Here is a 26,579-nt window from a genome sequence, read left to right on the forward strand (position 1 = left end):
GAAAATAAACAAACACTTGACAGGAATTAAAACGCAGAAGATTCCATTTCTACGACGTACCAAAATTATAAGGCGACTTTGAATAAAACATTAAAAGAAAATGCTGAGCAAGTACACATCTTTGAAATAATAAACAACTCTAAAATGGTTTATATCACTTATACGAGGGGACTTCAATATAAAATGCTACAAGGTGCGCCGTCATATAAAAGTGGGTTAAATATTTTTCAGGGGAAAATTATCGATGGTGGTACGTAAGTTCCTCCAGAACTCATGCACACTACAACTGTTGTGTGTACACCCCTTTCTGCGTTCGTGATAGAGCCCACTTGTTTTTTTCCTTTCTGAGCAAAGACTTTTGGCGGAACTTGGACGGTGGTAAGGCTGATTCGTCCATGTTGAATATCATGGTATTTTGAATTTTGTGTTCTTCAACAACTTCTTCTAACTTATCAAAAAATTTATTTACCTGAGGCTTATTGAATGCCTCGGTCAGTGCAAGAGACGTAGCTTCTGAAAGACGTAATGATGATTGCGGATTTCGTTGGCGAAAACCATGCAACCATCCTTTGCCAGCCATTTTGGTCACTTTATTGAACGGATGATTAATCTTCATTTTCTCTGCAATGCTATAGGCTAACTTGCATAAGTCTGCTCTTGGCACGCCAAAAAACCGGGATTCAAGATACAGAATGTGGGCAACTATTGCAGTCTCTATATCTTCGTTTAAAACTGTTGCCAGGAAGCCCAAATGTTTTTTTGCTTCAATGGCAATTTTATTTTTATTACCTGCTCGACGTCGTAGTGTTGAGAACGGTACATGAAATGTATTGCTTGCTTTAAGCCAACCCATTTCGGAATTTCGGACTGCCTCCAAAGCTCTTTGCATGTCTTCCTCACTCCAACTATTTCTGTTAGACTTCCTTTTATATGAATAAACCATCTGAAAAAAAAACTGAATATGCACCTTAACCTGAAAAACAGACGGGCAAAATGGCATAGTATGTTATTTTGCTCGCCATAATGCTATGCCATTTTTCCCGTTTTGTATTTGCAGACTACTGATAGTTGAAAAAAAATTAATAATGGAAATAAACACAATTTTTATTTAAGGTCACATGCAGCGTATAAAACATAATTACCAAAAAGTGAATTCAAAAAGCTCTATAACCTTAATTTATTAAATTATTGAATAAAACTTACATTGACGCATCGAACTCGACCAGCACTTATTCACAAATACACCCATCTCGTGGCCGGCAGTTAAATTAGGTGCACGAAGCACGAGACTTAATGTGGACAGTGTTGCCACTGTTTATAATAAGTATCCAGAATTGCGGTGACGTAGAACCGTTAGCTTGACTACGAGAACAAAAAACCATTTTGCCCGCCTATGCCATTTTACCCGCCCATCCCCTAAAGTGTTTTTATATATTATATTTGGGTATCACATGCAGCAACTTAAACTCATTCGTAAACTAGTTATTAAGATTTTATTATGCAATTTGCATTTTAGTTAAATTTTGCAACGGATTGTATATTTTATTATCTTTTATTTTGATATATTGACGATTTATGTAATTTTAGTAAGTTTTAATTGTTATTGTTATTTTTTTTTTTAATGTTTTGTAAGCTTTTTCCATAAAATTGTACAATTTTCAGTGACAATAAAGCATATTTCTATTAAATCAGTTTTAGAATAATGGATTTTGACATTTATTTTGTGCACTATGCCAGTATATATACCCTGTCGCAGCAATAGAGAAATTTTGACCTGATACAAATTTTACATTAAAAAACAACAAACAATATCTACAGCTTCTTGGATTCAGTAAAAAAACTAGAAAAGGCAAAAACTGCAATGTTTTCAACATCAAATGTTTATTGTCATCTGTTCATTACAAACAATAAGCAATATGTATAATTTACATATCTATAATGTACAATAATATAGTGGGAAGCCGCCCAATGGCGAGCACCCAGGTAAGACATACCTATAATATTATAAATTTAATCTAAGATATAACAATTAATTTAAACTTCAACTTAACAAACAAAGTTTAATACAGATAAACAACACTGACAACAAATATGAGGAATACCAGACTAAAAAAATCAAGAAAAGTTTTAGTAAACACCAGAATAAAAACTTGTTATTTCACCACACTATGACACTATGCTCTGTTTCTCCAGATTTACATTGCAGATCTGGCACAATACTTTCGATTGGAATCGTTGAAGTTTTTGTATGTTGGTATTATTTGCTGTACCCCAGATTTGTGCTGTATATAGCCATATCGGTTTTAAAATACATTTATAAATCAGAAATTTGTTTTTCAGGTTAAGATTTGATTTTCGACTCATGTACCAATACATTTTCTTGTAGACTAAGCTGAGTTGAAGGCGTTTCTTCCAGATGTGGATGCCCCAATTAAGTTTGCTATCCAAATGAATTCACAAGTATTTAACGACGGTTTTAACTATAGACGGTTGTTTCTAGAAACTGATGTTGCGTCACCATTTTTTAAGTAAAATTTATTTGTGTTGATTTAAACTGTTGACTTGGACTCGCCACAGTCTAAGCCAGCTCTCTAGTTTAAGTAGGTGATTTTGCAATACCTGGGATACTTCAGTTTTTGTAGAATTTGAAGCCATGATAACTGTGTCATCGGCATATGTAGCGATTGTTGTATTGGTTATCATTGGGAGATCTGATGTGTATATTAAGTAGAGGGTGGGTCCTAGTATGCTTCCTTGTAGAACTCGGGAACATATTGGAAACAGGTTAGTGATTTCCCCACCTCTTTTGACTTGAAATAATCGATCTGTCAGGTAGGATCTTAAAAGTGAACTTATACATGCCAAACTTTGTCGAATGCTTAAGAGACATCTATAAATGCAGCAGTACAGTAATTTTTGTGTTCGAGCGAATTTCTGATAGTCTTTACTACCCTATGAATTTGCTCGATGGTATCATGTTGTTTACTAAACCTAAACTGATAATTCGGTATAACATTATGTCATATAAAATAAGCTCCAGTCTTCTCAGAAAAAGCGGATTAAATACTTTGGATATAATAGGTAACAAGCTAATTGGGCGATATGGAGATACTTCCGTGTGATCCTTATTAGGTTTTGGAATAAGAACAATTTGAGTAACTTTCCATTGGAGTGAAAATAACCTGTTTTTAATATTGAATTAAATATATATATATATATATATATATATATATATATATATATATATATATATATATATATATATATATATAAGTAATTAAACTTACACCTTCGTTGGGTAGATTTTTTGATTCTAAACTAGATATTAAATCATATCCAGGTGACTTTTTAATTTCCAGATTATCAATTATTTCTTTGATTTCAGATTTCTTACCAGATTTAATAGGCAGAGCTATTTGATATGGTGCATTTACGACTTCATAAATAGCTTCTTCTTCTTCAAGTGAGACTTCCCTCTGATGCGGTTCAAATACCTTGCATAGATAACCTGCAAAAGTATATGCTTTATTTATGTCAGTTTTAGCCCCAGTGCCATTTTGTTTCCTGATTGGCATATTCATTTGTTCGTTGTGTTTAAGTTTTTTTGTTAGTTGCCACAGCGAATAGTTTGTATCATCTGCAAGTAAGAGGTTCTTTAAATATTTGTTGATTTCATTGTCTTTATGTTGGATCAGTTTTCTTTTGAGTAGTCAGCAAGCTCTATTAAGATTTGCTTTATCTTTTGGATGCCCAGTGATCTGCCACCTCTTTCATAGTTTACTTTTTTTCCAATATTAGTGTATTTATATGAGCAGGATAGAACTCGGGAGTTGTGTTTGTAAGAATTTCTGGGGTGGACGTCCAAGCAGCTTGCTGAATAACTGTAGTTAAGTGAGCAACTGCATTTTCTATATCGCTAGCACTGTTAAGAGGCAAGTTTAGTATAGTGGATGTTGTTATTTCTTCTCTATATCTGTTCTAGTTTGTTCTTTTATTAAAGAGTGTTAAATGTTTAGGACTGTTACAAATTTGGCTTTGAAGATCTATGAAGAAAGAAGAATGATCTGATGAGAGGTCAATATCTTAAGACCAGACGTCTGTCTTTTTCGGCATGCAAAAGATCGCCAGTGTTATTTATGCCTGTCCAGTTCTTTATGTTCTGTAGCCACGACATTTGTTTGCGACCTACTCCTCTCTTGCCTTCAATTTTTCCCTGGATGATTAGTTGAGGGATTGCGTATTTTTTTTTTCTATCAGAATATGCCCAAGGTGTACAATTTTTCGTACCTTGGTCAAATTGAGTAGTTCTCTCTCAGTGTTTGCCTTTCTTAAGATTTCTCAACGTTTCTCAACCATCTGTCCATGGAATGCGGAACATTGTTCGCAACGTCCACATTTCGAAGGCCTCCACCTTATTAATTAATTCGCACCTTGGCGCGAATAATGGGAAAGCCCGATAAACTTTCCGTGGGTAAGTTAGTAGTTAGGCAGATTTGGTCTATTATCCGCAAAGAGGGACGAAGCATAATTTGCACAGATATTAGCTAGTTCTTCCTGGGTATGAACGTAGTTTCCTTGATCATTCTTTAGGCGAGTCTCATGGTGTTTCTTGTATATACTCGAAATTTCTTTGACCTTTTTATGTAGTCCAACGCTGTCACCCCTATCTTGTAGTGATTCCAATTCTTCACAACGTTTTCATCCAGCTTTCCTTTGCGTTTTTAATTTTTGCCCTTATTGTACGTTGGATTTCCTTGTATTCCTGTTGATTTTGATGTATTTTGTACTGTCTGCGTTGCTCCATAAGATCAAGTATCTCTTCCGTCATCCACTCGTTTTTGTGATTTCTTTTCATTTTGAATGAACAAATGCAATAATTATACCTACAGACAAGAAAGGAAACACAAGAGACTATAAGAACTATAGAGGTATATCACTACAATGTGTAGCAGCAAACGTATACGAAACCATAAAAGAAAAAAATCAGAACAGAAATAGAACACAAATTAAAAGACGTACTATTAAATAGAAGTGGATTCAGGTAAGGACATAACACACAAGTAACAAGTAACAGAAAAGACATTAAAGAAAAATAGAGAAATATATCTGATTTATATATAAAAAATATATGGAAAAGCCTAAAGAAGAAACAAGTAAGTGAAGAACTGAGAAGCAACAAAACGCATATACATGAGAACAACAAATACAATAAGAATGCTAAATATACAGTTAGAACCATTTGAAACAACTCAAATAGTTAGAGAAAAAGGAAGTCTCAGTCCAGTGGTGTTCGTAAATGTAATAGATGAGATAGTGAAAGAATGCAAGAAAACTTTCAAAAAATATTGCATCGGTTGGAACAAAATGCAAATGATAAACGCTGAGATGTGTATATTTGCACACCACATCAGCAAGAAACAGCAGAAAAACTGAAATATAACTGAGAGAAATGGAACATAGAAGCAAGTAAATACAACTTAAATGTAAACAAAGAGAAGACTCAGATAATGAAAATAAAAAGGAAACAAGGAGCGGAAGATCAAATAGAAGTGCTGATAGATGAATAAAAAATAATACAGACAAATTTATACCAATATATATATATATATATATATATATATATATATATATATATATATATATATATATATATATATATATATATATACATATACATATAGGTATATATATATATATATATATATATATATATATATATATATATATATATGTTTCTAAAGTATTTGGTCATTCAGGTTGGCAAATAAAAACAGAAGTCAACTACTTCATATCGAAGACGTTTCGCTTTATATTTCTGAAGCTTCATCTCTTCTCTAAAATATAACAGATTACATAGAGTTTATAAGAAATACACATGTTAATAGTTCATAACTTACAACTCAATATGTAGTATATTATCGATGTTATTATATATGTACTAAACTTTACTCAGTACCTAAAACTAACTTAACAAAAAAAACAGAAAACACACAAACTCTGCAGAAAATAATATTCATATTCGTAGATACGAAGATTTAAAAAAAATTTTAAGCGGACATTTGGCTTCATTTAGAGATGGTTCTCCACTGAAGACAAACAAAGCACTGATTTATTGCAATCTATGCAAACAACGTGACGCGATACCGAAAATTGTTTAAGGGTCATATGTCACCAAATTCCAAGGTTTGAGACAATTATGAACTTCTACAGGGGTCATTGCATGATTAGTTGGACGGGTGGATTTGTATGGCGGAAATATTTGATATATTATTTTTAATTTATGTTTTAATGAAACTTGGAAATATGGGATGATTGTGTTATTATTTTGAATGGAAAATAAGCCACATTTTAACTGAAGAATAATTGGTATTATTTATTTCATAAGATGAGAGAGTGGTAAACCTGGCTCAAATTGTCAATGTCGGTTCTTTTGTTTATTGCCGATGAGTTCTTGAGGATCTCACATATTTCAATAAAGGAGCGTTTCTGATGGTTATTTTGTTTCGCCAGTATTTTGGTATTTGTGTAGTAAATGTGATGTTTGGTGGAAATGGCGTGTTGTGCAAGGGCACAAGAGGGTTTGGAAAGTCTAATGTCGCTTTTGTGTGAAGTTATACGCCCTAGAAGAGACCGACTGTGTAGTAGGAGTTGCATTCTGAACAGGGTATCTGATAGACAACATTAGTGTGCTCTAACGATCTTAGTGGAGTTTTAGACTTGGAGAATAACTTTCCAATGGTTTTAGTATTTTTTAGGGATATTTTGATGGGTAAGTTTTTGAATAGTTTAGTAAACTTGTTCGTAATTTATGGAAAATAGGGAAGAAAAGCATATTTTGTGGCTGGTTTTGGGGTTAACAGGGAATTGTTCGTCTGTGTGTACTCTAAAGCTAAGAGCTTGTACAAGGTTATGTTTGTATCTTATTGGGTGTGTAGAGTAGTAATTTAAGAACCGGTTGCTCGCCATTTCTTTCCTGTACTACGTAGTGCCCAATGTGTTACTATGTGTGCGTATGATTCGCGTACCCAAAAACGGCATGGCTGTTACCCATGTAAATTGAAGGTGGGGATCAACGGTATTGAAGACTAATAAGGTGCTTAAAATCTTATCGGGTGGTGTTGCTAGGATCAAGTCGTCGACATAACGCTTTACAAAGGGAATATGGAAATCTAACTTGCTGATACTCTCAGTGATAAGGTCGTCGAGTACGAAATTAACTAGAATGGAGGAAATGGACGATCCCATGGGAGTTTGACGATAGTATTTGTCATTAAATATTAAATAATTGGTGTCAAACGTCAGTTTTAATAATTCCGAGAATGTTTCCCATGATACTGGACTGTGTGGTTGGATTTCGTTCCAATGGATCGGAAGTGACGTGACGACGCTAGAGAGTGGGAGATTATATAGACCAATATATATATATATATATATATATATATATATATATATATTGGTCTATATATATATATATATATATATATATATATATATATATATATATATATATATATATATATATATAAATGCTAAGGTACACTCGAAGAGTGGTGGGTTTTTCGGTCAAAGTGGAGAAATAAGAGACAAAGAAGGTGGTTACTCCATGAAAGCATCATCAGTTCATTTAAAAAGAACAATGTGAAAAAACCAGACATCCAAAGAGAAGTTAAAACATATGTGTTACCTCAAAAAGACATGTAGCAGTCAACGATATTAAATTTGTAAAAAAGCTTCCAATAGTGGAACATTCAGAGATAAAGTTGTATAAACAATTAATTAAAACTAGGTACAGTTTACAAATTAACAAACTTAGCACAGCAAAAGAACATGTGATAATAATACATGTATATAAAAAATTTGTTGTAAAAAACTTAAGTAAAAAACATTAAAATTTGATGTGTAAAGTTGCGTTTGGTAACATTATTAATTAATTGAGATTATAGTAAATTTGGGTGACAACTTGTCATTATAAGTCAAAAAGCCAAAAAATGAAAGGAAAAGGTGGTTAAAAACACCATTTTTCCCCCAGTGATTGGTTCAAAAACTCAAAAAACAAAGCAAGCGAGGTCAATCCAAAATATCATATAATATAATATCTCCGTTGTGACTGGTTAGTCAGCCAACAGGTGAAGATTGATTTAACTTCCACAATCCAAGGTTCATAGCATTTGGAACTGTGAATGAAAAAGATTCTATGAATCAGTTTCAATAAATGGTTTTATTAAACAAGTCAGCCAACAAAAACAATTACTTAATATATGTAAATGTGATATTGACAAAATATTTAATAAAATTGTAAGTTAATAAATCCAAGTTAATTAAAGGAAGAAAAAGAAAAATTTAAACATTTTATTTTATTTTATTTATTTTATTATTAGATATGAAAAATATGATCACAAACACCTTATGGGACAATTCAAAGTAAATAACATATTAAGCCTTTTATTTCTCCACTTTGACCGAAAAACCCACCACTCTTCGAGTGTACCTTAGAGCTAAGATTTTGTTGTTTCTTTTTTATAAAAAATGTTTTCAGAACAAGAAAGTACCGTGTCTATTTTTCTTACAAAATGTCAAGTAGTTTATGAAATAATGCAATAAAACAATTTTTATTTTGTAACTTTAAAGGGCTGTAACTTTTTTTGAATACACTTTTGTACTAAGGTAAGTTGGATTTAATCAATTTATTTTTGTCCCCGGAATGCGTGATTTAATTTATGACATACCTTTTTGAAACACCCTGTATAGGGCTACGGTGACAAACAAAGTAGAAGAAAACGGTATTTTAAACAAGACATCAGAGCAGAATTCAGGTAGCAGAGACGAAATACCTCAGAAGAACGATTGAAGTTAGAAGAACAGATAGAATAAAAAATGAGGAAATAAGAGAAAGGCTCAAAATCAAACTGATACTCGACTAAATTAAAAAGAAAAAATTGGCATGGTTCGGATATCTAACCCAAATGGACAACAACAGACATGTGAAAAGAATGTGGAAAGCAAAACCAATAGGGAAGAACAGAAGAGCCATTAAAGAATGAAATGATGATATCTCGCAGAAACTACAAAGTATGGATAAAACTTAGCAAGTAGCAACACAAATGGCAACCAATAGGAAAGAATGTAGAAAGTTCATGAGTAGTTAGATGAATCTCTCGATATCTTATTATCAATAGGTTTACTGATTAAGTAAGTAAGAGAAATTATAACAACCTCGACTAGCCGTAATAATATCAAGTACTTTCAGGGTTAGTATAATTCAGAGATATTTAAGAGAGGGGATATTACATACGGTGAAGTAGATGGGTTCACTTCTGCCATATTGGATAGTACTTTCTGTCAAAGTGTTAATTTCAAATAGTGGTGAATAAAAAATTTCAATTTATAAATATTTTAAACTTTTTTGTGTGATTTTTTATATTAGTTCAAAGTGACTTTAGCATGGCTTTAATATTATAATTATATATATAATTATATATAATATATAATTATAATATAATATATAATTATATATTATAATTATATTATGGACTTGCCCGTTGCCATATTGGATAGTACATAGTGTCAAATTAAGTGGTCTCATTTAGTAAATACAGAAATATAGTTTGTGTCATATCCCCTCTCTTACACATCTCTGTTATAATTCGATTTTTATTAGTTTAAGTGTTTTAGGGTAGAAATTGATTTTTGGACAAAATATCACGAAATATAGTATAGGAGATGATTGCAGTATAGTAGAGTAACGTAGCGTGTCTGTCTACTTTAATAATTTAGAGTGTCCCTTTGTTTGACGAGCAAAATTTAAAGATATTAAAAATTAAAATTATCATTTGAATAAGGTTATATGTTAAAAAATATTAAATGATACAAATTAAATATTTATCTAAAGAACTAAACATCTTTTCCAAATATTCTCCCCATGTAAAAATGAATGTTTTTATAAAAACTAAAATTATAATTGTAAATAATGAAAATAGAATACAAATATGATAATAATAAAATGAAGTTAGAAAAAAATACCTACAATCAAATAATCAGTTGCTATCACATGTTATAGGATGCCACCTGAATCTGTCCTTGCTGTACCCTGCTGTACCGTTCGAGTCAACTATGCAAATGTACTGTTCGGGTCAATATGACCCAACTATGGTTTACGGTCCTTAATCGAGATAAAATAAGCTAATGGTGCTAAACAAAACTTTACTAACAAAAAATTATAGTTAATTAAACAAAAATTATGTTGCTAATGTAAATTAAACCGTATTGACAAAAACAAAAGGCATTTTTTTCTTTCCTAGAAAAGCCTAAGAACAAATACCTACAAAATTTAATTTAGTTTAGAACTGGGACAGTAATAAAAAGAATGGGTTTTACAAATATGTTTGTGACATATTATACAATATAAAATATTAGTCTTGTTATCGTTTTTAGGGCAACATTTACAGCGTGCTTGTTTAGCAGGCGAAGTTGGATTGTCCATGAACGGTTCACTAGAATTTCCATTTTCTCTACTCGCTTCTGTTCGTGTTCTTTTTACCAGTTCTTGTGAGTCTTTAGTTCTTGGTAAATTTTTCCTGGAAAGGATAAGTGGTTTCACCAGTGTTTTTCTTAATTCCTCAAGAAAAATTCGCCATTTTGTAAGTTTGTTGGTGTTTTATTGGGGATATATTGATGTTCATAAAACTAACGCGCTGGAAGCAGAAATGTCCAGCATATTATAAAAAACAATCATAGGCCAGCGATTTGTCTTCCTCATACATGTATATGTACCAACAAGCTGATCTAGAGTATCCACTGCTCCCTTACTGGAATTGTAATCTAAAATAATTTGGGGCTTTTTGTCATTTATGTCACTAATAGCCTTATCATGATGTAAAGTACTCATAAGAATAACATTTTTATTTTTTTTAGGACAGTGATATCTTGCGTGAAGTAAAAAGACGAACTATGAACTTCTTTATTCGCAATTTATGCTGGAAGCTCTGACTTATTTCTTCTTTTATAGTCCCCAGCATTGTATTTTTTCTTTTTAGAAGAAGTTGTCCTAAATTTTATTATGTAAAAAAGTTATCACAAGTAATATTGTGGCCTTTAAAATCACTACAGTCGCACACCACACGCATTCCCTGATTCCATTCCAGCGTGGCATTCCTGCTTTCTTTCCTGTATAGATCTGCAATTTTAGAGCATACAAACTTTTACTGTCACATAAAGTCCAAATTTTTATGCCATACTTCGCTGGTTTGCTTGGAATGTACTGTTTAAAGAGACAGCGGCCTCTAAAGGCAACTAATTGCTCGTCGACGGTATCATTTTCATCAGAGTTAAAACATTTTGATAGATTTTCTATCCATTTTTCCAAAATTTCACGTATTGCAGCAAATTTATCAGTACGTGTCCTATCCTGTCTAGTAGTCTTGTTATCAAAACGTATCACTTGCAAACTTTTTGTAAATACTTCCAGGGACATTGTTGCTCGAAATACACTAAGATCAGTTTCTTCATTCCACATTAGTTTTATTATTATTAGTAGTAGTAGTAGTAGTATTTTATTTATAATTTGGTTTGCAACTATGTCAGAAAAGAGTGTGTCAAATGAATTTTTGATATCGAAAATTCATGCGTACCTTGTAACTCCTGGAGCATTATTGATAACATTGGCCATAGAAAAACGACCGCGTTGATAAGGGGGATGGAGAGACCACTGGATATTACCGTCTTTTGAAGGAACTGTTACAGAAGGTTCTACAGGATGTCGTGCGTAGAATGGAACAGCAGAGTCACCACTACTTTCTTCCTCACTCTCACTACTTGTATTGTTTTCTGTTTCTGATATGCACTTATCACTCTCTGACACGTTCGCGAGCTCGCGAAGCTCATCTTCGGTAAGCGTTCTTCGATGCGACATTATCAACATGCAAACATAGACTGAAATTTGAAATGTAAATCAATGCGCTTGGCATATCAGTGTCCTACTAGTCTACCACTTGTCTATCATCCCCACTTCCTTCTACATGACATGCCTTTCTAAATGACATCGTCCAGCTACACTACACATTTTTTTCAAGTTCTAGCTTCAGAAACTTGTTTCTATTTAAAGACGTACCTGACTGACAAACTGTTAGAAAATATATAAAATACTGCCAACTAAACATACGTACACAGGTCATTTTTACCGGTTTAAATACGTGGCTCATATTGACCCGAACGTGCTCTAGCTAACAATTTAATTTTTATCAAAAAAATCAGGAAGTTGTTTTTTTACCTCATATGCAATTGAAAGACCTCATATTAGGTAATAAAGTCATGAAACACCAAAACCTCACGCCACGTAATAATTTGCAAAATAAGAAACACATTTTTTTTGGGTCAAATAGACCCGAACAGGACAGCAGGGTTAAGCTTACAACGCGTACAACGCCGTCAGTGCCGCAATTAAGTTTAGTGATTCTGGACAATTGCCAGTGAGAAGAGAAGGTTGTTGTTAATTTTGTATTAAAACTAGAGAACCTTTAATAAAATTCTGGGTAGAACTATCCCATTTGGATTCCACTTGAAAAAAATAAATCTATTCTTTAGACTACCTTTTCCAAAAGTCTCCTCATATTCTTTGGAATAATTGCCAACGATTCAGACAGTTAATATTTAAAAAGTTTATATCTGGACTGCGGTTTTGAGAAAACAACAGTTTCCGATCTAGAAACTATTGTTAAAAATGTCTATGTATAATTGTGGTTTATTATTGATGATTATATAAAAATTATGTTTTAATGTCAATAAAAGTGTATAAAAATGATTTGTAACATAGTTGTAAAATAGGTTTTAATGATTAATGTATTCACAGCTTCCTGATGTTTTTGGGGGCGTCAGATCAATTTATCCACAGCGACCTGGTAGAAATGATGGAAATATATACGTTGGAACAACAAAAAATAATATTTTAGAGGGATCTTTACAGCGAAGATTTAATCAGGTAAAATTATTTTTGACATTATTAAGATAACGCACTCTAAATCAATATCACATTGTTATTTTTTTCTCGTGTATGTCAATGATAATATTAAATGCTGCGGATTACTAACTATCAAATATGCGGTGTTTTATTATTTAACTCAACTATCTTTTATCATAAATTAGAGGATTGGACTTAAAACACGCATCGCCTTTTAATTTAATTGTAAAATATTAAATAATATTGTTAATATTTTGGTTGGTGAGAACTAGAAGCAAATTAGTACTAGCAGAAAAACATTGTTTACGTGATCTTTCTGATTGCGTTTTGTTAATACGTGAGTATTTAACTTACATCAGTTATGGCATATATTTCAAACAGGTCCTTCAAATTAATTAATAGACACAACTTATAAGAAATATTGCATAGCTTTAACATCCCCAAAAATACATCCGATTAGAAAAGGCAACAAAGAAGTTGTTAACAGCAACTGTCAGAATACACAATGAGCTCACTGAGAACTTTTTAATAGTCAAAGGATTCAAGCAAGGAAACGGACTAGCATCCACACTTTTTTTACATATTTAAAGGGAAGAAAGAAAATCTGCATACAGATACCTGTGACTTACTCAGATAGTGTTGTATTCCTAATACCCTAACGAAGTTGTACCAGGACGAGATGCCCGAGGAAGTTAAACCTTTGGCACTTCGTTCCGTCGCCACTCCGAGACGGTCGGCGTCCAACTAAAAATCTCTCCTCTATCACACACATTAGGATGGAAGGTTAAAGCAAAACATCTCTCCTGACACCCTGCTATCACCCGATTCCCATTATTTTTCCACACATTTATCGAGAAAATCACACCCACACGAACCACCAAAGACTTTCAACCCCCTGCCTTAGCGAGATTACGATCTCTCTCGCGTCGTATGTCTCTTATTCACTCCTATTTCGGCCAGCGACAGTCTCAACCCTACTACCACTCGTTTCTAGTGGTGCTACCACTCGTTTCAAAATTGTTTTACAAGTTTCCTCTCCTCTCGTTCTTTTGAAGGTAGCAACTTCCTGATAAATTTGTGGCTATGTATCCACCAGTACTCATCCCTCATCATTTTCTCCACCATTTTTCTCACGGAATCAAATATTCTGCAGTTACACTCTCTTTCGAACATCTCTCTTTTATCCGCCCAATGCTCACACTCCAATATCGTGTGTGATACAGTTTCCGAAAGACCACAGTAAAGGCATTGATCGGACTGTGCCCTCCTAAACTTAAAAGTGTAGCTACGGAGGCAGCCACAGCCTTTAAACATTTGCGTCAGATAGTAATCCAGCTGCCTATGACCACAGACCACCTAGCTTCGAAGGTTCGAGATTAGTGACTTCGTCCATTCCGCCACATTACTTGTTGTCTCCCACTCTTAGTATACCTGTGCATATCCTTAGTTACTGATTCACTGAACTATATTACACTAAGTAGCGCCAAAGTTAATAAAACAGAGTTGTGTTTTTTGCTTGTTCGGAAAAAAGAAATATATTGAATGTTAACAATGCTACATTCTAATTTGAAATTAATTATTGTAGTATTAGTCAAGTATTCAAAGTTATTTTCACAAAAATATTTAAGTCAGTATTGTCATTAACTGGTCATTATTGTCAATGATCTACAAATCCGTCAACTATCAGAAGTAAAATTTTTAATGTTCAATTTTTTTGCCGACATTAATAACAGCAATAACAAGAATAAAACTTACAGAAACAAAACGAATCGAAATATTTAATCCTGATTGGTTGTGGAGATAGAATGAGGACTAAGGTAGAATCCACAAGGAATCTAAGTTTCTGTAGTTGGCTGTATACCATATATCACAAATTTTTTTATTAAAAAATCCTTTATAAAAGGTATATAATTTAAAAACCCAATCGGGCTATATCACAAAACGTTTTCGGAATCCATCTTCCATCATCAGTGCACCTAAAAAGTATGTAACCACTTAATTAAAAAGAACGTGTAATTTAAATTTTGACCAAGGTTGATACAAAATGTGGTTAATACTTACTAGGTATACATGTATTGAGCCACTAAATATGTGGGTAAAAACCCATTAAAAATTGTTGGTTTAAATTTAGTTTACATTGTATGGTATTAAATATTATGATGTTAATGTTACCAGTGGATTTGGTAACATGGCGACGTATGACTCCACGTGAAGTTGCTGGTCCTAAGACGATGTGTGCGAACAAAGCAGTCAGTGTAACTTTATGTGTTAGTCTAATTAAGACAGAAGCCAACGCTATGTAAAAATTTAAAAAGTTGAAATTAAAATAATGTAACAGTAGCAACCATCAATCAACTTATAACTTAAGCATAGAAGGACCTGTATGTTAAAAAACAACATTTGGTACCTGGTAAATGTAAAACTTTCAAGTTACAAGTTTATAAACATTAGGTGAACATAAATAACTGATTAGGTGTTAATGGAAGAAATTGGTTAGTTGTTTTGTGTGTGTTGACAAATATATGAGATGAACAAAAATTGATGGTTGGGACGTGGTTTTGTAATATGATGATCATACAGTACTTAACTTATAACTTAAAAAGAAAAGACTCTATCTGTTAGAAAGCAACTCTAGGTACATGAGGAATATAAAAGGATAAGTTATAAGTTCATGAGCTTAATAGACTGTTGGTATATCTTGACAAGAACTGTAAAAATGAAATGGTTATGGGTGGCTCTGTTAAATTTAAGTAAAAAAGGAAAAATTGTAATTTTTGTGAAAAATGCACACAACTCCATTGTGAAAAATGGAGTTGTGTGGATAAGTAAAATGAGAACCGAATAGTTTAGGAGGGGGATGACGAATAATCTACTCTGAATTTAGAGGTGTCGAAAAGAAGTATGAAAAACATTAGGTATAGGGGTCAGACTTGAATTATATGAACCGTAGTGGTGTTTACAGACTACAACCACACAATCAATATCCCAGAAGACGTTTCACTTATTCACAATATCCCCCAAAAAAACTTCCTCAAACTAGACTTATACAAAGACCTTGAAATTCGTAAATAAAAACAAAAAAGTCCAAATTGTGTTAATCGTCATGTCTCATTCAATCGAGACTTCCTCCCTTTCCATCGTCAACTATTCTCATAACCCATATCCTTAATTTACTCCTACAACAAAATCTATATTTATCATTATTCGTTCGTCAACTATTCATCTTGCTTAGTTCACTCCAAAACCTCTCCTTCAATACATCATACTCTCCATCTTTCTCCACTTCTCTCTATCCAACCTAAACTTCAAGTCTGACCCCTATACCTAATGTTTTTCATGCTTCTTTTCGACACCTTTAAATTCAGAGTAGATTATTCGTCATCCTCCTCCTAAACTGTTCGGTTCCCATTTTACTTATCCACACAACTCCATCAGTGTTTGGTTTCGGATCTCTGGAGACCTCAGCCTTCTGTAGTCTTTCCTCTTCTCACAATTTTAAAAACATCACAATTTTCCCTTTTTTACTTAAATTTAACAGAGCCACCCATAACCATTTCATTTTTACAGTTCTTGTCAAGATATACCAACAGTCTATTAAGCTCATGAACTTATAACTTATCCTTTTATATTTCTCATGTACCTAGTGTTGCTTTATAACAGATAGGGCCTTTTCTTCTTATGTTATAAGTTGAGTACTGTATGATCATCATATTACAAAACCACGTCCCAACCATAAATTTTTGTTCATCTCATATATTTGTCAACACATACAAAACAACTAACCAACTTCTTCCGTTAACACCTAATTCGTTATTTATGTTCATGAACTTGTTTAAAAGTTTTACATTTAACTGGCACCAAATGTTGTTTTTTAACATACAGGGCCGTCTATGCTTAAGTTATAAGTTAAATATTACTTGAACATTATATTACAAAAGCTTTTATTTTATTCACTTAACACCACCTTTAAATATAAAATATATTAATTCCTATTTCACCCATCAACAATAAATTTTCAAGAATCTAACTTCCCACATATGTCTAGTTTCTATTTTCCAGGTACCAAATGTTGAAAAAACATAAGGGGCCTTATATTAGAATCTCTAATTTACACGACAGACGTATGTATAGTTGGTTGCCTAACAATACCCACATAATTTTTCACCACATACATTAATTATTAATAAAACAATTTTCACCATTTTCTTAAAAATAAATTCAGGACAAATTAACAATTTAAAACAACAACATTGATGGTTGCTACTGTTACAATATTTTAATTTCAACTTTTTCAATTTTTAAATATCGTTGGGGGATTCCACTTCGGTACCTGAACGAGTAAACATCGTTTTTGCCGTTCTCGTAATTTACAGTGTTTATAATAGTTTTTAAACTTGTTTTGCGATTTATACTTGTTCCAGACAATAACAAAGTGCAGTGTAACTATATACGTGTACTTTCGCGGGTGCATATAATCGCTAAACTTGTATAAACAATATTTCATTAAGTGCATTATAACCTTACAAGAAAATAACAACATTTTGGACATCGGACATACACTAGTTGCTCCATATCTAGGCAACTTCCATCACTATGGTGTATGATAAGTTGCCGCCTTCCGACACTCAACAATGAATACAAACAAATTGCAAGAAGCTGTCTTTGACTACGAGGATGCTTCAAATCCAACAATGTCAACAAACCAAATTGTAACCAACACAAACCCAACCACCAACAGGAACATATCTTACACGGCTGCAGTAAAATCAGCACCTAGACCAACGTTCCCAAAAAAGGATCATGCCGTGGTTCTTCATGCCGAGAATAGTTTAAAGCCATACGATTATGTACATGCAATCGGAACTATCATTGGGGCCAAGAACATTTGCTGCGCATCCAAGATATCGAATAATAGGGTATGTATTTACTTATCTAATTCTGAACTTGTCGAAAAATTGATAAAGTCTCATCCATTCATTCAAATTAATACATTTTCACTAAATATTCGGAGACTTATATCTCCAACCAAAAGAATTGTTATTTCAAATATATCACCTTTTATTCCTCATGATCTAGCTGAAAATGCTATAAAAAGTCTTGGCTTACAACTAGCATCCCCCATATCGTTTCTCAAAGCATGTATCCCTGGAGATGAATACAGTCATGTTTTAAGCTTCAGGCGCCAAGTTTATATATTTCCCCCTTCTGAGAACTACGAACTACAAACATCAATAACTATTCCATATGATGGTCATGAACATAGAATTTTTCTTTCTACAGATAGAATGGAATGTTTTATCTGCAAGCAAACAGGACATGTTGCAAATAACTGCATTAATCCCCCATCGGTCATTATTCCTATACAGTCAGAAACCCGAGCTCCCATTTCTAACAATGAACCTAGCACGAATATAAATGAAAGCGTCCAATCATCTCAAGACATTCCAGTAATAGGCCAAAAAATACCTCCTTCGGAATCACTTAATGACGAATCTAGTCTTCCTACAACTCCGTTAGCTGAAACCTCTGAAATGCAACCGCCTTATATCCCTAATGAATTAACTAAAAGAAAATCCAAAAAGAAAAAGCGAAAAACGGATGATACCAGTATCTCTGATATTACTAAACTTGACATTACCGAATATTACAACAAAAATCCACAAAACAATATACTCTCCTTAAACGATCTTTTTGCGTTTTTAGAAAATACTAAAGGCAGCAGTGACCCCTATCATGAGGCCCTAAAGTTTACAAACGACATCAATACACTCCTTACTAATTTGATTTCTATCTACCCGCACCTTTCTCAAAGAACAATAAAAAACAGATTTACACGATTAATGAAAAAAATCAGACATCAATACAATGTTAAATCTGCAGAAAATAACGATATAATAACATTACCATGTCTTTCACAAACAGATCCCAGTGACGATGAATCTCTACTCTGATACTTCCCTTGCCTCCCAAACCTCTTTAAAATAATCTTTCTCTTTAATACAATGGAATTGTGATGGGTTTTACGCCCGTCTAGAACGCATCCAACAACTTATCCAAGAGACCGCTCCAGATATTCTTTGTCTACACGAAACAAATTTAAAGTAAACCCAAAATCCGTACCTAAAAAATTACATAGGCTATCATCAGATTAGATCCACACACCTACGCGCAAGTGGCAGTACTTCTATTTTTGTATCGTCAGATATATATTCCGAAAAATTTAACATCACTTCTAATTTAGAGGTAGTAGCTGTTTCATTCTGGTGTCCTCATAAAATCACTATTTGCAATATATATTTACCACCTAATAAGGGAATAAATCATACAGAAATTTCTAAGTTAATAGCAGAACTCCCATCCCCACTCATCCTCGTAAAAGATTTTAATGCTCACAGCACATTGTGGGGATCTAACAGCACATTTGGCAGAGGAAAAATTATAGAAAACATAATTAGCAATGAAGATATATTTCTACTCAATACTGGTTATAGCACCCACTTCAATATATCTTCAGGAACTTTCTCAAATATCGATCTCAGCCTTTGTGATCCAAAACTAGGTCCATCTCTAACATGGTGTCCACTAGATAGTCTGTTTGATAGTGATCATTTCCCTATATTAATCTCAGACAATAAACCCAAATCATAGAACCCAATAAGTAAATGGCGTATTGCACAAGCGGACTGGATGAATTTCAGTCAAAACGTCCGAGATCAAGTCAATTCAATTAAATATGAATATAACATAGACCACTTAGTTGATTAGTTCACTAATTGCATAATTAACTCCGCTCAAAAATATATACGAAAATATTCAGTTAAACCTACACGACAATCAGTTCCTTGGTGGAATGACTCCTGTGCTGTAGCAGTTCGTGTATGCAAGAAAGCTCTGAATAAATATAGACGAACAAGAACTAATGAAAATGTTATCAAGTTTAAATTAGCTAAAGCTAAATCAAAACGTATCATAAAGGAAAGCAAAAAGACTTCATGGAACCTTTATATCAATTATATTTCTTCCGACACACCTCCAAGCTAAGTTTGGAACAAAATTAAACATATGAAAGGTCAAAACACCGCCTACAAAATCCCCGCCTTAATTCATGACAACAAAATAGTGACTCAAAGTCAAAGTATTGTCAAGATCTTTGCGCATCACTTTCAATCCAAAACGCTAAACCAAAATAAGTCTCCTTTTCACTCTTTTAACATCGCAAGTGGTAAAAGTAACGATATTTCCAACCCAATAAACCTACCCTTTTCTAAACAAGAATTGACTCTAGCCCTATCCACTACAAAAAACTCAGCTGCTGGCCCTGATGACATCCCCTCAATTTTCCTCAAATATCTCCATGAAAAAACCATAAACAAATTGCTTGAGTTGTACAACCTAATCTGGTCCTGACAAGAATTTCCTTCCAAATGGAGGGAATCCATTATATTTCCTATCAAAAAAAGCAGCTCTCTTCCCAACTCTCCAAACTCGTTTAGGCCAATCTCCCTAACATGTACCCTTTGCAAATTATTGGAAAAAATGATCAGTAAGCGATTAATCCAATTAATCTGGTTTCTAGAAAAAAACAATATCCTTAACCCTGCTCAATCAGGTTTTAGACCTAATAGAAGCACCACTGATAATTTAGTGATTCTACAAACAGATATAGCAAATGCTATGGCCTCCAAGCAAGACGTAATTGCAGTAATTTTTGATATAGAAAGTGCTTTCGATACAACATGTAAGTCGGTTATCCTTAAAAAACTGGTAGAAAATAATCTTACGGGCAATATATTTTGCTTTATAAACAACTTTTTAAATAACAGAAATTTCAGAATCACAGTTAACGGAGTATTATCCGACAAATATGACACTGAAAATGGTGTACCTCAAGGTTCTACTTTGAGTTCTACCCTATTTCTGCTAGCCATCAATGATATTTGCTCTCATATAAAATCTCCTGTTAAATTTGCCCTATACGCAGACGACCTTATTGTATACTGCCAAGGAAAATCCACAGCTGCAACCTCATCTTTATTACAAAATTCTGTCGAGTCCCTTACTACATGGTCCGAGAAAACTGGCTTCAGGTTCTCTTCCAATAAATCCAAAATAATTAAATTCACCAGGAGATACAACAGCACAGATATACCCAAAATAATACTAAACGGAGTAAGTTTAGAGTCAATTGATCATTACAAGTTTGTAGGACTAACTGTCGATAACAAACTCACCTGGCGACGTCATATCGATGAAATAAAAGGCATCTGTTTAAGCAGAATGAATTTGTTAAAGACATTGTCCCACCATCAATGGGGTGCCGATGAAAGTGTACTACTCAAAATATATCGAGCTATAATCCGATCCAAATTAGACTATGGTTGTATAGTTTACTTGTCTGCATCCAATAATTTATTACAATCTTTAAACTCTGTTCACAACACTGCTCTCCGAATTTGCTTAGGAGCTTTTCGATCCAGTCCCGCTGAAAGTCTCTATTGTGAATCTCATGAACTCCTCCTTTACCTCCGGAGGCAGCAACTACTCCTATCTTATGCTAGCAGAATTTCGTCGAATCCGACTAACCCTGTATTTAATCTTCTGACTTCGCCAAGACCTGGACTCGTAATCTCGCCCAGATGTATACTTTCAATCCCACAGATCCTACAACCCTTGTGCCAAGACACAAAATTATCTCAAACAACTGCATCTATAAACTCAGAATCCCCGCCATGGTCTAGAACACCTCCTTTTATAAACACTTCTCTCTGTAACTTTAATAAGCAACAAACAAATAATATTTTTTTTCAACAAGCTTTCAAAGATATTGTGAATACATCCCACTACCGAATATCAAACGAATGTAGCGTATTTTAAGGAGAACTCATTAGTATTTCAAAGTTCGAGTTCCCTTTTGACAATCATCAAAGTGTAGCTCTGTGTACCGATTCCTTATCCGCAATTCATTCGTTAAAAAATATTTACAATCAACATCATTTAGTACAAAAAATATTAGAGTCGATCCATCTCCTCACTTCCCGAGGGACTTCAATAACAATAATATGGGTGCCTTCTCATATCGGCATCTAAGGAAATAAGATGGCTGACAGCGCTGCAAAAGAAGCATGTACATCCAACTTACCTGTCTACAACATACAGCTCCAAGAAGATTTAAAAATCAAAATTCAAAAGGAATATCCAAGACAAGTGGCAAAAACTTTGGATCACCAAAAACACAAAGCTCAGAGAAATACAACCTAATGTTTACAGCTATTTATCCCTAGCATCTCTGAATAGAAAAGAAAAGATGGCAATACGAAGATTGAGAATAGGACACACACGTTTGACACACGGTCATCTTATGTCCTCTACAGACCAACAGTTATACTCTCACTGCAACGATATTCCTATCACCGTCAAACACATCCTCACAGAATGTCAGCACTACCAGGCCACCCGCATTGCCAAGAATATAACTCATAGTCTAGAAGAACTTCGGAACTGTTCAAGCCGACTGAAGAGCCTAATAGACTTTTTAAAGACTTCTCAATTGTTTAACAAAATATAAATTACATAATATTTTTATTCTTCAGAATTGTAAACTTTGTATCATAACTTTGTAAGTACTATTGTAAACCTTTGCTCCCGTGTCAATGACCTAAGATGTTGAGACACGTTAATTCGAAAAAAAAAAAGGCTTCTGTCTTAATTAGACTAACACCATCGAGTTAGTCGATGACTAACACATAAAGTTACACTAACTGCTTTGTTCGGACTTCCGACCTAACTTGTCAAGACTGTCATTTCACACATGTAGACACATCGTCTCAGGACCAGCAAAATTTTTAACGGGTTTTTACCCACATATTTAGTGGCTCATTACATGTATACCTTGTAAGTATTAACCACATTTTGTATTAACCTTGGTCAAAATTTAAATTTCACGTTCTTTTTAATTAAGTGGTTACATACATTTTAGGTGCACTGATGGATGATGGAAGATGGATTCCGAAAACGTTTTGTGATATAGCCCGATTGGGTTTTTAAATTATATACCTTTTATAAAGGATTTTTAATAAAAATTTTTGTGATATATGTTATACAGCCAACTACAGGAACTTAGATTCCTTGTGGATTCTACCTTAGTCCTCATTCTATCTCCACAACCAATCAGGATTAAATACTTCGATTCGTTTTGTTTCTGTAAGTTTTATTCTTGTTATTGCTGTTATTAATGTCGGCAAAAAAATTGAACAATAAAAATTTTACTTCTGATGGTTGACGGATTTGTAGATCATTGACAATAATGACCAGTTAATGACAATACTGACTTAAATATTTTTGTGAAAATAACTTTGAATACTTGACTGATACTACAATAATTAATTTTAAATTAGAATGTAGCATTGTTATCATTCAATATATTTCTTTTTCCCGAACAAGCAAAAAACACAACTCTGTTTTATTAACTTTGGCGGTACTTAGTGTAATATAGTTCAGTGAATTAGTAACTAAGGATATGTACAGGTATACTAAGAGTGGGAGGCAACAAGTAATGTGGCGGAATGGACGAAGTCACTAATCTCGAACCTTCGAAGCTAGGTGGTCTGTGGCCATAGGCAGCTGGATTACTATCTGACGCAAATGTTTAAAGGCTGTGGCTGCATCCATAGCTACACTTTCAAGTTTAGGAGGGCACAGTCCGATCAATGCGTTTACTGTGGTCTTTCGGAAACTGTATCAAACACGATATTGGAGTGTGAGCATTGGGCGGATAAAAGGGAGATGTTCAAAAGAGAGTGTAACTGCAGAATATTTGATTCCGTGAGAAAAATGGTGGAGAAAATGATGAGGGATGAGTAGTGGTGGATACATAGCCAGGAAGTTGCTACCTTCAAAAGAACGAGAGGAGAGGGAACTTGTAACACAATTCTGAAACGAGTGGTAGCACCACGAGAGTGGTACCACTAGAAACGAGTGGTAGTGGGGTTGAGACTGTCGCTGGCCGAAATAGGGGTGAATAAGAGACATACGACGCGAGAGAGATCGTAATGAAAATCGTAACATACAGGCGAATGGAGAGATCAATGCTGGGCCTGATCTCGAAAGATCGCGTGAGAAATGAGGAGATACGCCGACGAACTGGCGTAGACGATATTATACTGCGAATCAATAAACAAAAGTGGAGGTGGGCTGAACATGTTGCTAGAATGGAAGACGGAGTGAAGACCAAGAGCCGACAAACGAAGTCGAGGCAGACCACCCACCCGATGGACCGACGACCTAAGGAGAATAGAAACAAACTGGATTGCAGCAGCTAGAGATAGAGAGAACTGGAGACGTTTGAAGGAGGCCTATATCCAACAATGGATGTGAAAATGGGGCTGGATGATGATGATGATGAATGTCAGAAGTCTATACGCAAGTGGTAAATTAGCGAACGTACTGCTTTAAATGTAAAATCTCCAAATTGATGTTTTAGGTATAAGTGACGTACAGTAGCCAGGTTCAGGCAAACAAATTACAAATAATGGAATCATGTATTATTCAGGTAACAACGAGGTCAATCATCGCTATGGTGTTGCTATCTTAGTTGCAAAAAAGGTCAATCACTCTGTGAGAAGTTTTACTCCTTATTCTGATAGGATCTTATCAATACAACTTCAGTCTAGAAAAGGTATAGTAAATTTTATTCAAGTTTATGCTCCTACGGCAGATAAAGATGACGACGATATCGAACTATTTTACCATGATTTGGAACAAGTCTTAAAATTAATGAAGAAACATCACACTACAATAGTAATAAGCGACTTCAATGCCAAAGTTGGCCAGGGAAGAGTGCATGGATATGTGGGGGAATGTGGTCTAGGAAATAGAAATGAATGTGGTGACCGTTTGATACAATTTTGCTAGACGGAAGAATTTGTAATAGCTAATACACGTTTTAAGCTACCAAAAAGAAGATTGTATACATGGAAATCTCCCGGTGATACAACGAATAGAATAATCCGAAATCAAATTGACTTTGTCCTCATTAGATAAAGATTTCGTAATTTTATACTGTCTGCCAAAACTTACCCTGGAGCAGACATCAGTTCAGACCATAACCCCATAGTAGTCACATTACAAATAAAATTGAAACTGGTTAAAAAACCCACACAAAGTAGAATTGATATTAAGAGATTAAGGAAACCACAAACAAAGGAACAAACTGTAAAAACTCTTACTGAAAATCTGCGTAATGCCCAAGAACTGAATAAAAGTAGTTATAACATTGATCAGAAATGGGAAAATATAAAAGTAGCAATAATTAAAACAGCAAATGAAAACTTAAAACCAAAGCAAAGAAAACATAAAGACTGGATGACTGAAGAAATACTACTATTAACGAATGAAAGAAAATTATTCAAAACAAAAAATCCAATTAAATATAATGAAACTGATCGATTAATTAAAAAGAAGGCCTAATGAAGTTCCTATCGAATTACTCAATATTGTGAATACTGAATCTATTGATCTTCTTTTGGATCTATTCAATACCATATACAGAACAGGTATAATACCTAAAAAATGGCTCCAATCAACATTCATACTGCTACCCAAAAAAGCCAATTCAAAGGAGTGCAATAAACATCGCACCATAGCCTTAATGAGTCATGTCTTTAAATTGTTTTTAAAAGTAATTCACAATAGAATACATAAACAAACAGCAAAAGTGAAAGTTGAAAATGAACTGACCGAGGATATCCAGATTCGCCGTGGGGTTCGCCAAGGGTGTATTTTATCGCCCTTGTTATTCACTTTATACAGTGAAGCCATCTCAGAACTAGCGCTTGCCGAGGTCAGTAAGGGCCTTATAATAAACGGTGAGCCACTTAATAACATAAGATATGCTGACGACACCGTCCTTCTGGCAGGAACACTAAAAGAACTGCAACACCTTGCGGAACAAATAAATATATATTGCAACGATTATGGACTAAAAATAAATTTGAAGAAAACCAAATTCATGGTATTTACAAAAGCACAAAACATCAAAGTTAAGCTAGTACTAGATAATACAGAAATTGAACAAATATCTTCGTACAATACCTTGGAGCATGGATCACATCACAAAGGATACTGATCAGACAAAAGAAATAAGATGCCGCATTAAAATTGCACGGTCAACTTTAAATAGAATGAGAAAACTTTTTTGTAATCGCGATATCATTATATCGCTCCGAATAAGAATGCTTCGATGTTATATTTTCTCTACCATTTTGTATGGGGTTGAAGCTTAGATACTTAAAAAATCCAACATTAAAAACCTGGAAGCATTCGAAATGTGGTGTTACCGACGTATTTTGAAAATATCATGGATGGATCGCAGAACAAACCAACAAGTTCTCGAACAACTAGGAAAACAATGCGAAGTTTTAAATTCCATAAAAATCAGGAAATTGGAATACTTGGGGCACACCACGAGAGGTGAAAAATACGAACTACTAAGGAATATAATGCAGGATGAAATCAAAGGCAGAAGAAGCGTAGGAAGACATAAAATTTCGTGGCTACGCAATCTACGTGAATGGTTTGGATGCAGTTCAATTGAACTATTCAGGAGCGTAACCAACAAAATCATTATTGC

General features: G+C 33.9%; 1 protein-coding gene across 3 annotated transcripts in view; it reads left to right on the forward strand.

The window, feature by feature from the left end:
- The window catches only part of DCX-EMAP (Doublecortin-domain-containing echinoderm-microtubule-associated protein), a 1,094,074-nt gene that overhangs the window by 857,961 nt on the left and 209,534 nt on the right, over positions 1 to 26,579 (forward strand). For all 3 annotated transcript variants that reach the window (XM_072521390.1, XM_072521389.1, XM_072521391.1), the window contains one exon: positions 12,845 to 12,973. In XM_072521390.1, the coding sequence (XP_072377491.1) occupies positions 12,845 to 12,973 (129 nt within the window). The remainder of the gene's footprint in view (positions 1 to 12,844; positions 12,974 to 26,579) is intronic.

The sequence above is a fragment of the Diabrotica undecimpunctata genome, chromosome 2 (assembly GCF_040954645.1).
Source record: "Diabrotica undecimpunctata isolate CICGRU chromosome 2, icDiaUnde3, whole genome shotgun sequence".
In the NCBI taxonomy this organism is placed as follows: domain Eukaryota; kingdom Metazoa; phylum Arthropoda; class Insecta; order Coleoptera; family Chrysomelidae; genus Diabrotica; species Diabrotica undecimpunctata.